The sequence below is a fragment of the Natator depressus genome, chromosome 7 (assembly GCF_965152275.1).
Source record: "Natator depressus isolate rNatDep1 chromosome 7, rNatDep2.hap1, whole genome shotgun sequence".
NCBI classification, from domain to species: domain Eukaryota; kingdom Metazoa; phylum Chordata; order Testudines; family Cheloniidae; genus Natator; species Natator depressus.
This window is the reverse complement of record NC_134240.1, coordinates 44,319,559-44,332,337: the sequence shown is the minus strand read 5'-3', so window position 1 is coordinate 44,332,337 and position 12,779 is coordinate 44,319,559. Positions and strand designations below refer to the sequence as shown.

The following is a 12,779-nucleotide window of genomic DNA, read 5'->3' as shown; positions in this document are numbered from 1 at the left end:
TGATCCTCATATAGCTTTCTCTCATGGTTACAATTTATTTTCTGCACTTACTGACTGTCTCATTGTAATGATAGTATTTTACTTTTGCGTTGATCTCCATTGTGGTATCATTCATTGAGAGAAGCTCTAACCTGGTGCAATATTTGTTTAGTGTCTTTAAATCCATTGTGTTAAGGTGGTATTTGTAATTTGATGGTTTGAAGTTTGATTATCATTTTGTAAGTGGTTTCCCTTTGAGTAGCTTTTTAAAGCAAATACACTGGTGATAGAAATGGATTAGAAAAGATTTATTACTAGTATTTGTACTACAAGTAATTGTAAACTAGCCTGAGAAAACTAGCATGCTTTCCTCCTGTGGTGGTCCATACTCTGCATAGACCCTATGAGTGAAACTATGGGAAGTGTACAGGATGTTAACTTTTCAGGATGTTGCATTTACAGAAAGAGAAGGGTGAAATGAAGCCATTCCTTTACTGTACGAATGCTGGTATTTGCACACAAGTACATATATGCCTCTGAATTGCTTCTGATGCAGTTCTTTCTGAAGGGTTCCTCAAGAGCTTCAAACCTGGTTCCTCTTGCCTCATTCCAGGCTGAGGTAGTAGTTTGTACAGTTTGAGGGTCTATGATACCACCCGGTACAGGAGATAACTGTACAGGCCACTGCCTTGCCTGGGACAGCGCACTGTCGGCTAAAAGGATCACCCACTCGTGCTTCACAAATGGTTTGTATTTAGCAGAGGAAGGTAAGATTCCACCTGCGTTCTTCTGAAACAGGTAACTGCAGTTTTTAGCAGAAAAACTAGGAATATGTACCAAATTTGCTGTGTAAAAACAGGTAAGTACTAACGATAATGGGATGTAAAACTCCTGATTTTGGTGGATTGACTTATGACATTTGATCATCTGAAGGTACTCCAAAGGAAAAGAAGCCTTTCACAATGGTGCATCAGATTGAGCTATTCATGCTTGGTCACCAAGTTACCCTTAAAGTTCTCTTGCCAGACTCTGGAGGACTGTGCAGAACTCTGACCTCTGCTGACTCAATGGAAAATCTTTGTCAAGAATTGTTGGATTTGAGGGATTTTCCACGTAACGTGTATTTTACAGAAAAAGGCATTTAGAAAAATATTCTAGCCTTCCAGATGTCCAGAATGTGTTCCCCACAGATTACAAACTCATTACTCTTACCCTGCCTTGCAGAAAAGTCATTTAGACCACCAGCTAGTATTGCAATAACAAAGGTGAAAACAGAATTTTCCACCTTTACCTTAATTTGGTATTATTGTTGCAGTCTCAGCACCACTTGTTGATGTAACTGTATTGAACACGTCAACCTGAATAAACAATCAACAGGTGTCAAAGCTTAATAACAAAAACAAAAAAAAACCCTGCTTTGGTTTCCTATAACATCAGTCTTTTTGTCCATCTATATTTCTAAAACAGGGTGTATGTAAAAAAGAAATTGGGAGGGAGTTAGCTACTTTTATTTTTCCCTCTTTTTGTCTCCCATCGTAAAAGTTTACTGCTGATGTTGGAGGCTTAATTTGATCTTATTTACACTTCTCCATTCACAGATGCATGTGCAAGTAAAAGTATTCTCAACACTTGTATTCAGGTGAATTATGTTCTGCAGAATTCTTTCGATCTGCGGTGAAAAGTCTCAACAGAATCTTCCAAAAGAAAAATTGCTGTTAGTACTGTAGTCTGTATTTGGTGAAGGCCACTTAAAAGAGTTACTGACTTCAAAATACTATGATCGATTCTGTCCTGTGCTATTTTACATTTTTATAAAGAAAGTGCTGTTAGATGAAAAGGGTCTTTTCTTCTGTTCTCATTACTTATTCCTCCTTTACTCCCAAAGCTTTTTCCAGTCAGGAAGAGGTGCAAGAAAGCACAAAGGGAACAAGTTTGTTTGTGGGTTTTTTTGGTTTTTTTTGGTTTTTTGTTTTAAAAAAGCCTCTTCTTCTGAGGTATTTAATGCCTGTGCTTAGCAATTAGTATTTAAATGGTCCCATCCTGGCTTTGACATTTGCATCTCAGGCTATGTCTACGCTACAGCCTATGCCAGCAAAACTTATGTCACTCAGTGGTGTGAATATTCCACACCCTGAGCGACATAAGTTATACCACCATAAGAGCTAATGTGCACAGCACTATGCTGGAGGGAGAGCTTCTCCCACTGACATAGATTATGACACTCGTGGAGGTGGGTTTCTTATGCTGATGGAAGAGCTGTATGCATAGACATGGCCTCATTGTTGTTTTGAGTGACAGAGTTCACACCTTTGCTGTGGTTATTTAGCTGGAGACAGTTCTTCTTGCATGGTTGCATTAACAGGACTATGGTATTTGCATGATAAATCTATACTCCCTTTCTAACAGGAAATGCTGGCATGAACTTTTAGAAAGCTGTAGTTCTGTGAGAAATACTTGAGTAAAAACTGAATAATTACTTGATTTTTATTTTGCTTCAGTAACTTTGGAGTAGAGAACTGTATACATCTCATGGCAATTCATTTACACTACATGAAGTATTCGTAGTCTCTCCAGACCATTGGGACCATCCTCACTAGTTCTGCTGTTTTTCTTCCAGACTGCTTTGTTTCAGTTTCTAATTCAGTTGATCCCATTTTAGCATCCCTCTTGAAGACAAAGCAGACCATCATTGCTATCTGGTGGAGAAAGTTTATTGTATGATATACGCTTATGTGTTCCTTATATTTTCTTTCAGATACAATCCGTTACCTCTCCCTACATGATAATAAATACATCCGATACTTTCCAGGGCACAGCAAGAGGTAAGAGATGTGACAAGGGGACACTTCGGTGATCAAGATCTTGGTGGCTATGAAACAGAACAAGAGAGGCTAAAGCAGTGTTGTAATGAACCTAAACCATGTTAGACTTAATTCACTTTGCTTCTCATGCCATAAAAAATGTTAAGTATTTTGAACTTGTGTGAAGCCAACAGGATAATAGTTTGCTAACTTTCTTGCACACCTGTGTGATACCTGATCTATCTAATCTTCTGTATTGCAGAGTGGTTGCCCTGTCCATGTCTCCAGTGGATGATACCTTTATTTCTGGATCACTCGATAAAACCATCCGACTTTGGGATCTCCGCTCTCCAAACTGCCAGGTGGGATACCAAATTCACTTGTATGTCTGCTGACAGTTGTCATGAAATGTGCAAGAAAGCTTCTAGTTTGAAATGATGAAAAATGGGTTGTAGATTAAATAGGTGTCTCGTTTTTATACTATCATGAAGTATTACGTGGTTGCCACCAGCACCTCCTGGAATTTGAAAGAAGTCATCTCAGGCAGAATCCCTGTTTAGGTATTCATTTTGTGCATACACTGTGTCCTCACTCACTTTCCTCCAGGTTCTATCTTGGGGAAGTGCTGGAAGGGCAAGAAAAGAGCAACTTCTGGAGCTGATGAAACAAGGAGCTAGTTGGGTGGTGTCAGCATATTAATGACACCGTAGACACTCACAGTCTTCAGTCTTCTCGAAGTCTCCCATGTACCTTGGAATCAGTGGTGACAGAATAGGACCCCTTACTTGAGTGCTCTGGCTTTGTTTGTTTTTTAAAATGAAAAACATTAAGCAGTTAAATACACAAGCAAACTTAGAGCCAGGAGGATTCCAGGGTTTCCCAGCTGTATTAAACTTGGCGAAGCTGGAAGATTCACCCTATGTTAACACTACAACTTTGTCTATGATAAGCCCTTACTGTTTCAAGTGCTGTGGATGTTATAACTAATTTGTCAATTATCCAAAATGCTGTCTAAAGCTTACCGTAACATTTTATATTCATTAACATCTCTTGTTATTACCAGTTACCTCCATTATGCTGTACTTAGTATTTCTGGTTTCATAGTAAAATCCCTCCAAAGCAGAAACTTGACTAGGCTTTCCTATAAAATGGACACTGAAAGTACCTGGCATTCACACACCTTGACTCTTGCAATATTTGCAGTGTTGAAAAATGTTTGTGGAAGAGACTGGCAGGTCCTAAACATGCCTCTGTCCTCACTGGGAGTACAGAGCTTCAGAGGGAAACAGTCACTGATTCATGAGGACCAGCTGTAAAGCACAAATTTAAAACTTTTTTTTACTCGCAGCATAGTTATACCTGCCTAAGCATAAGTCCTTTAAATCAGAAACCTCACTTTCTTTGGTAGTGTGCATGTTGGTAAGAGCCTCTTGCTTTCTAAATTTTAGCTTGGTCTCATGGGAAGTCAGCAGATATTGCTGATGTGACATTGTTCTCCACATCTCACTTCCATTCTATGTGCGACTTTATGTAATTTTGACATTGTAAAAATCTTAGTTTACCAGTCTTCCCTAAGACTATCTCTTTAAAAGTCTAATTTCCCCTGTTTTTCAGGTTCACGCTGAGGGCTTGTCTAAACACAATGTTGCAAGAGTGTCCACTAAACAAAGCTGCATTATGTTGTTTAACGTAACACCTGTAGTTAAACCAGTGCAAAGTTTGTGTGGAGTGAGAGAATTTTTCCCTCACTCTTATGCTAACCCTTGTGTGGGAATCTGATCTCTTTGGTTTAACACTTTTTGCCTCCTAGCTTTTAGAAGGTTTGTTTTTGTGTTAAATCAGCATAGGTAGTGACAGTGTTTATCAGAGCTGCACGTGGGTGCTCATCTTCCTGAATGGTCAGTCTTTTAGCCCCACAACCTCCAGTCATGTGCTGTCATCACTTCCAGCAGGAGTGTTCTGTGAAACTCTCAGAAGTGATAATTGTTACCAATACAAGATGCGTCTCCCTTCCCCACAGAAGTGTGTAGTATGTTGCCTCTGCAGCACTCCTTGTTCTGGTTGGTTGGTTTTGTTCTTGTGATGCAAGTTTCTTTCCCATAGGAGATGGAGATGGGTGTTGAGCAGGGGTTGTATCTGAATTGTTTTACTAAATTTCTTCAGCAGTAATTTAGACCAATCAATTCCTTCCTCCCAGAAGCAATCAGATTATTTCACCTTAATAGTGAAGCTAATGTAAAGTCTTTCTCATCTCTCTGTCCTAAACCTTCTAACTTTTAGAATGTATTAAATTGACTAACCTCTTAGGATTGTCCTTTTCATAGTGTCCATAATAATCACGTGCCACTAGGGATGAGTTGAGGCCATGTATTTAGTTCCTCATACCCTTTCTGGATGAATGGCCACTTAGCCACTTGTTGATACTCCATGTACAGAATTGAGAGGCTAGTGCCAGTGTAAGACATGAGAAGCTGCCTTTTGAAAGATTCGTGATAAGACTGACCATTGAAAACCCAGCTGTTCTACCAGCAGACTGCCCTGCTGGATCTGTGCACAGCTGAGGGAGCTGTCAGAAATGGACTTAGTGCATATGCCAGTATTCCCAACTTGAATTCAAGTTTAACTGTTTTCCATGTTCTAGGGTTTAATGCATCTTCAGGGGAAGCCTGTATGCTCCTTTGACCCAGAGGGGCTGATCTTTGCTGCTGGAGTCAATTCTGAAATGGTGAAGCTGTACGATCTCCGCTCTTTTGACAAGGTAAGAGACAAGCTAGATGCATTTCTGATACTTTATAGCTTACAAGAAACAGCATGTAAACCCTGGACTTTGGAGCATCCCTTGAAACATCTTAGCACGTGCTACAGCCAGCAGCACCAAGGAGATAAAACTTAATATATGAAAAGGGCTTTGTATAAGAGTTTCTTGTACAAGTAGGTGCCACCACCAGATCCTTAAATCCCATTTTGGATCTACTTTTAAGTTCAGTCTAGTTAACCCCAGAGCCAGAGAATTATTAAAATCTGAGTCCCCAGATCAACTTCTTGTAAAAAGCATTTGTTCTGGGTTATGTCCCACCTACTGACCCAACCACTTCTCACCTTCCTACCTCTTCCTCTCTGATATTTGCTCTCCCCGCACGTTTTTCTCCCCATCATAAGCCTTTGCATCCTCGTGCTCCCTCCACCAACATACTCAGCACTGAACTATACTCCATTTCCATAGGCTTGCTTTCCTGCGTCATTTGGGGTCTTTGATAACAGTATCTCCAAGACTGGTTATGAACCTGGTCCACCTTCTGAGGTTCAGGCATATGCTGTTGCCTCAGAGGCCCGGCACATTTCTACACAGAGTGGGGTCTGAAGCACAATCTACCAGTGCACAATCCACTTATTCTCTGCTCCAGGAGAACTGGCGTCAGAGACTAGACAGAGGGCTTGGGAGCAAGCCTATGGGTATCATCACTGAGGAGCTGAATGGCATTGCTACCTTAAGCTGATGATGCCCCTGGGTATAGGGAGGCTGATAGGAGTCAGGTGGGAACTTCAACCCATTTCTCAGGCTTCCTGTAACACGTGGGAAGCAGCAGTTAATGTTTCTTCCTCCTTGCTGGCCCTGCTGGAAGAATATCTAGGTCAGGTGGACCTAGCAGCAACATCCAAGAGAGAAGGAAAACTGTAACTGGGCGACAGTAGCTGCAAATGGGCGGAGAACAGCTCTGTTTTTAGATGAGTGCTACAGTGCTGATGCTCCAGCCCTTAGTTTAAATTAGGTTTGGGCGCCTTGTTAGCAAATGGTCACTATGTTGTACATTAAATCTGCCCCTGTATAATCAGATGTAATGTGAGAATTGATTCTTCTCTCTGGTGACTGTAGTGGTGAACCAGATGTTTGTTCACAGTCGTTTCTTTTATGGTGGTGAAACCACAAGTTTCCTAAACATCCTGTTGTGGTTTGGTTGCTATTGGAGATGACAGAATCGTGGCATGTCAGAACACTGCTGCATCACAATATATGACAGGTTGTTGCTACTCTCCCCTGCCATCCTTTGCGTGGCACCTAGTACTGGATTGTTCAATATCAGTCTGGTTTATTTCCTTTTAGGAATCTAAAATGTTTTCCTGTGCTGGAGATATAAAATTTTTTTTACCAACAAAGTAAATGTTTGTGTGCACATGCATACAAATCATTCCCCCCGCCCCACCACCACTTTTTTTTTTTTTAAGGGTCCGTTTGCTACATTCAAGATGCAATACGATCGAACCTGTGAGTGGACAGGCTTGAAGTTCAGTAATGACGGGAAGCTCATCCTCATATCAACCAACGGAGGGTTCCTTCGACTGATTGATGCCTTTAAGGGTGCTGTGCTGCATACGTTTGGGGTGAGTATGTTGTCTTGGTTGCCTTCTTGGAAACTGCTGTCTTTGCTACGTCCTTGTCAAGGATGGGATGATGTGGGATTATTCGTTTGGAGGATAAAACACCCCAGTTCCATGTATTCCAGGGGCAGGTCTCTTGGAGCTCCCTTCCAGCTGCAGTAATAGAGATAGCTGATGCCCTGTGGATGACATAAGTATTAAGGAGAGGGCTTCTTTACTAATTTGCTGCTGATTGTACCCCTGATTTATCTTAGGCCCTGTCTATGCTACAAAGTTAAATTAACTTAAGTTACATGGACGTACAGCCATTTCTGTAAAACACCGTTGCACGTCCACACGATGCTCCTCGTGTCAATGGAGCACATCCACAGGAGCAGCTCTTGTATCAACACTGAGAGCAGTGCACCATGGGTAGCTATCCCACTGTGCAACTGGTCACAGGGTGTCTTGGGGAAGGGTTTGCAGTGCCTCTTGGGGGCAGGTTTAGCATTACATTATGCAAGTTTTTCAATCCCATCATTCCATGGGTACTCAATTGCCCTAGTAACCTGCAAGCCAGCCATCTCTGTCAGAAAGCATGGATCCTGCACTGCTGTTTGGTATTGTGCTGTGCGTTATGAACACAAGGCTATAACAAGGAACAATGAGGAATCCTTGTGACACCTTAGAGACTAACAAATTTTATTTGTTAGCCTCTAAGGTGCCACAAGGACTTCTTTTTTGCTGATACAGACTAACATGGTTACCACTCTGAAACCTGAAAGGCTATAAGAGGAGCTCAATGGGGAGGCTATTTGGCTGAGGGAGGCCTTGAAGGGAGCATTTTAACACTGAGCCACAGTAATGTGTGTTGCTGTAGTGTGCTGAGCCTGGCATTGTTTGTTTGCACCGTGCTATGAACCTTCTAATGATGACTGTGTGCACCCGACTATAACAGTGCACGTGCACCTATTGCTGTTGTCTGTGAATGTTAGCAGCAGACACATGTGATAGATATAAATAAAGGTAAATTCATACTTTCCATAAGTAGGTTAGCATGGGTGTGGGGAAAAAAAAATCTATCTGTGTAATGCTGAGGTAAACTTCATACATGCAGGGGAAAGTATCTTTAAAGGGAAGGGAACGGAACGGGATTCACAAGGACATACACCAATGAGGCTCTTGCAGCTGAATGACTGTGAGGCTGTCATTGTGTTTAATCTCCTGCGGGGTAGAGTGCCTTGGATACTGCTGTGGTCCTGGAAGATATATGGAGAGTGTATAGAAGCGGCGTGTCTGTGGCTCTACATCAGAGCAACTGTTTGCGTCCCTTGCTCCTGGTATGCCTGCCACAGCTCTTTGATTTTTACAAGCTGTTCTCCTCCATGCCCCAAGCAATCTGGCTGTAGCTGTTAAAGTTCCTAAGGCTGGAGTGGAGCTCTGACTGCACGGTCTCCTCTCCCCACAGACCCAGGAGATCCAGCACCTCCTGTGTACTCCAGGCAGGAGCGTGTTTGATGCGTGGAGCTGGCATGGTCAACTGGGCAGCTCCTTTTGGAGAGCTCTCATAGAAAGAACAAGTTCAAAACTTCCTGGGACTTTAAAAGGGGAGGAAGTGCATGCCTGTATACCTGGCTGGAGGGCAGCAGAGTTCAAAATGGTGACTAGACCGGTCATGACAGGCATTGTGGGACATCTCTTGGAGGTCACTTAGGTTGAAGTAAGCAATGTAAGCAACGCAGTGTCTCCACTGACACTGCATCGCTCTAACTACATCACCTTAAGTTTTAAATCTCTCATCGAGGTGATATTATTAGGTTGGCATAGCAGGTGTGTTGAAGCGGTGGGAGGAGCATTGTAGTGTGTACACCTCCAGAGTTAGGTTGATGTGATCTGCCTTATGTCAACTGAACTTTGTAGTGTAGACAAGCCCTTTAATCTTGGCTCACTTGAAAATTTCTCTCCCTCTTCCCTTTTAGAAATTATTTGTGATATTTAACTCCCTTTAATGGAGCTTTCAAGCTCTGCTAATGAGGGGAAAGTGTTTGTTTGGTTTAGTACCTTAATAAATTATTCCCCACTCCTAATCTTTACATCTGTGCTCTGTCCCCTCCTGTGGCAATTGGAGAGCTTTGCATAGGGCAGTCTGTAATGCTTGAGGGAGGGGCTCCTGTTCTTCAGCTGGAAGTATGGTTTGACATGTCTCCTTTGCCACAGGCTTGAAGGCATTTAACCTCTTTTGTATTGCAGGGTTATAACAACAGTAAGGCTGTCACGTTGGAGGCATCGTTCACACCAGATTCCCAGTTCATAATGATTGGTAAGATATCCTTACCCCCTTGTAGCCTGCCATTGTGTGTCCTCTTACAAAGCAATTTCAGTGCTTTGAAACTGGGTATTAATATAATTAAACTGAAAGTTGGTTTAAAGGCTGCAAGAGGCTATTTTAGGACTTACAAAATGCTTTCCTCACTATGCTGTGGGAGACACTTACAATGCTCTCTGTCATTTCAGTACAATGTACTTTAATGTTTAATTTAGTAAGTAGGTCTGTCCCTGTTTCCCACTGGCCAAGTGTTTGCATCACATATTACCACTACAGCTGACACTAATTGATAGCTTGGCTGGTAATCTCAGCCAAGAGGAAGGCTAGAAAGGGCTACTGACTGACCTTCCCTCTTACCATCACCCCCAAGAGTTGGTCCCCTCAGCTGCTGTTGAGATGGATTGGCAGAGCAGCCTGGGTAAAATTGTGTAGGAGGAAAAAGCAACTGAATAGAGCTGTAGGAGGAAAAAGCAACTTTAGAATGTTGCAGCCTCCCTCCATCCTACCTGCGGACTACATTCTTTATTTGGGCTACCTGTGTACTGTAATCTGCGCAGTATCAACTAGGCTCTTCTAGGATACATTGCCCTCAGTGAAGGAAAGCTGGTCTGCAAAACAACTCCACAATCTCATTCATATTCCTCCTAAAGATATTCTAATGTTGAAATCTAGCTGGTCATCAGTAACCTGCTCATAAATTCTTCTTAATAACTAAAATTAAATCTAGGGTGGTATTTCAGTTTCTCAGGGAAGACCATTCTGATGGTGGTTCTTTATTCTGGTGGCTGTCCCTTTTTTCTTTATCCCCCCCCCCGCAAACCCTCGTTTTATCCTCTGGAGACAGCTCAGTTCTGCATGTTTTACTCTTCTTGCCAGGAAACATATCCCTTCTCGAACTCAGAGAAGGTATCCTCAGTCCTCCTGCTGTTGGACAGATTAACTTCTTTCTCAACTTTGTCCCTACAACTGGTAAACTCCAGAATCATGTACTTTTTTTTTTCCATTTTACTTTGTGCAATTTGACTAATTTACCCTCGGTGCCAACTTAATTTCTTCTTTCCTAAAAATCCCATATAGACAAAAAGGAAACAAAAACCCCACCTTCTTTTTGGGGATTTTGTTGAAAAGTCAGGATATCTTATGTAAAAGGGGTTATACCAAAGACTAAAGTTTTTGAAAAGAGGTCAATTTTAAAAATTCAAGGTGTCCCATTAAAATGAAAATCTGTGGACTTCTGCTATAAAAACATGTATGGTGATCATGAGAGTTGAAACCTCTTTAACAAGCTTGGCCATTCACATTTAGCATAACTCACTGAAATCTGGTTTACCATACCCTTTGATTATTTGCAGACTGCACAATTTTCAGTGGCCAGATTGCACTTCTATTGCCTGATTTTCAGCAAGCTGTTGTGCGCATGTGTGAATCTTTGATTTGATTCTGCATGTAACTAGTAAGCATATAACAAAGTCCAGTGCTTACCTTGCTCTGTGTATGAACTGGGAATTTGTGCAGACAAATACAATATTCCATCTTCCAAGTAGATGCATAGATACATGCACAGCTTGCTGAAAACCAGGTCTTTAATGATATGCAAATTGCAGGATTATAATCAGATGGCTTTTAGGATGCCATTGAGCTTTATTTAGCACTACAGCTACCTTTTAACAATGCCTTTTATCCTCTGTTGGTCTTCAAGTCATTAATGTGCATAGCAAAGCTGTTCTCTTCGTAGTGCTGGTCTACACTAGAAAATTAGGTCAACCTTGCTATGTTGCCCAGGGGTGTGAAAAATCCACACATCTGAGCAACATCGTTAGGCCGACCTAAATCCCTGTGTAGACAGCACTAGGTCAATGGAAAAATTCTTCTGTCGACCTAGCTACCGCCTCTCGGGGAGGTGGATTACCTACGCCCATGGGAGAATTGCTCTTGTCGGCATAGGTAGTGTTTACACTGAAGCACTACATTGGTGTAGCTGCTGCTGTGCCACTAGCATTTTAAATGTATGCAAGACCTCACTCTGCTGATGCCAAGTGTCACCTTCTGCGGTGTGTATATATAGACTTGAGTATAAAAGTTACTCTGATCAACTCAGTATACTCCCTCTTGGTAACTATACCCCCACAACAAGTTGGGGTAAAGTCTCCTTTCAGACTTGCATGTACAAATTCCACTGACTTTGAATGGCATTCTTTATGGGCAGCATTTGGCCCTGCAACCTTTTTAAAAAGCTGGCAATCAGAGATTGATTCCTGTAGGTCTGATAGCTCTCTTCTGGTGTCTCAACTACAGTTTACCAGTGATACTTTGACTCTCCGTCCTCTGTCATTGGCCTTTTATGTGTGTTTATCTTCTCCAACCCACAGGTTCAGAGGATGGAAAAATTCATGTCTGGAATGGGGAGAGTGGGATGAAGGTGGCTGTGTTGGATGGGAAACACACAGGTCCTATAACCTGTCTGCAGTTCAATCCCAAATTCATGACCTTTGCCAGTGCATGTTCCAACATGGTAAGAACACAGGTCCATCCTTTTCAGCCTGAGGGCCAAACACCTTATTTCTGGTAGGTCAGTGGGCCATAATTAATATTGAAGTAGATTCTCTACCCTGTTCTATTCCCTTTGGACTGCTCAGTGCCAAAGGAGTGGAAACCACCCACAAGTCCCCTCCATGCATTTGCTTCTCTTCTTACAGCCCCTGATGCAGAGGTTGTGCTTGAGGTTGGGGGAGTGGCTGGTCTTCAGGATTTTCTAATTCTCCTCTCTTAGGCTGCCCTGGATGGCTGTGTGGGAGGGGGTAGTCATCCTTTGCTAGGTCCTCCCCTAAGCTCAGGAAGAGCCAGTTCAACTTCCATCCTGCCCTCCCTGTGATTCCCACAGCCTGGCATTGGGGACAGAAAGGAACAATGTATATGAAAACATTGAGAACAAGCAGTGCATGTGCATGCACACAGAAAGATGGGCTCTTTCACACCACCATAATATGGCTGACATTTCATGATCCTCCATCATAACCACCGGGGGCTTTAAGGTCCTGTTCAGGTTCAGTTTTAGGGGCTTGCTAGGAAGTAGCGTTCTCAACTGTCTAGTGAAGGTATGGGCAGACTGCTAGGCCTGAGCATGCCCATGTATTGTGTGTAAGATATAGAATGAGCGGCTTCCTTTGGCAGCATCAGCTTGACATGCATACCAAACCAGTCCAAGCAGGGATACTAATCCTAAACTGCTGGTAGCATGTATCAGATTCCTTGGCTTGCTTTTGGGGCTCACTGGGTGAAGAATTTCAGGCGCCTATTCTAGCTCCATGCTTACGTTT

At 42.4% G+C, this 12,779-nt stretch overlaps 1 protein-coding gene across 1 annotated transcript in view; it reads left to right on the top strand.

Annotated features, from left to right (window-relative positions):
• WDR82 (WD repeat domain 82) overlaps positions 1 to 12,779 on the top strand; it is a 33,080-nt gene that overhangs the window by 14,800 nt on the left and 5,501 nt on the right. Inside the window, exons 3-8 of the mRNA XM_074958281.1 lie at positions 2,735 to 2,801; positions 3,043 to 3,142; positions 5,422 to 5,538; positions 7,005 to 7,160; positions 9,387 to 9,456; positions 11,832 to 11,974. Of these exons, the coding sequence (XP_074814382.1) occupies positions 2,735 to 2,801; positions 3,043 to 3,142; positions 5,422 to 5,538; positions 7,005 to 7,160; positions 9,387 to 9,456; positions 11,832 to 11,974 (653 nt within the window). The remainder of the gene's footprint in view (positions 1 to 2,734; positions 2,802 to 3,042; positions 3,143 to 5,421; positions 5,539 to 7,004; positions 7,161 to 9,386; positions 9,457 to 11,831; positions 11,975 to 12,779) is intronic.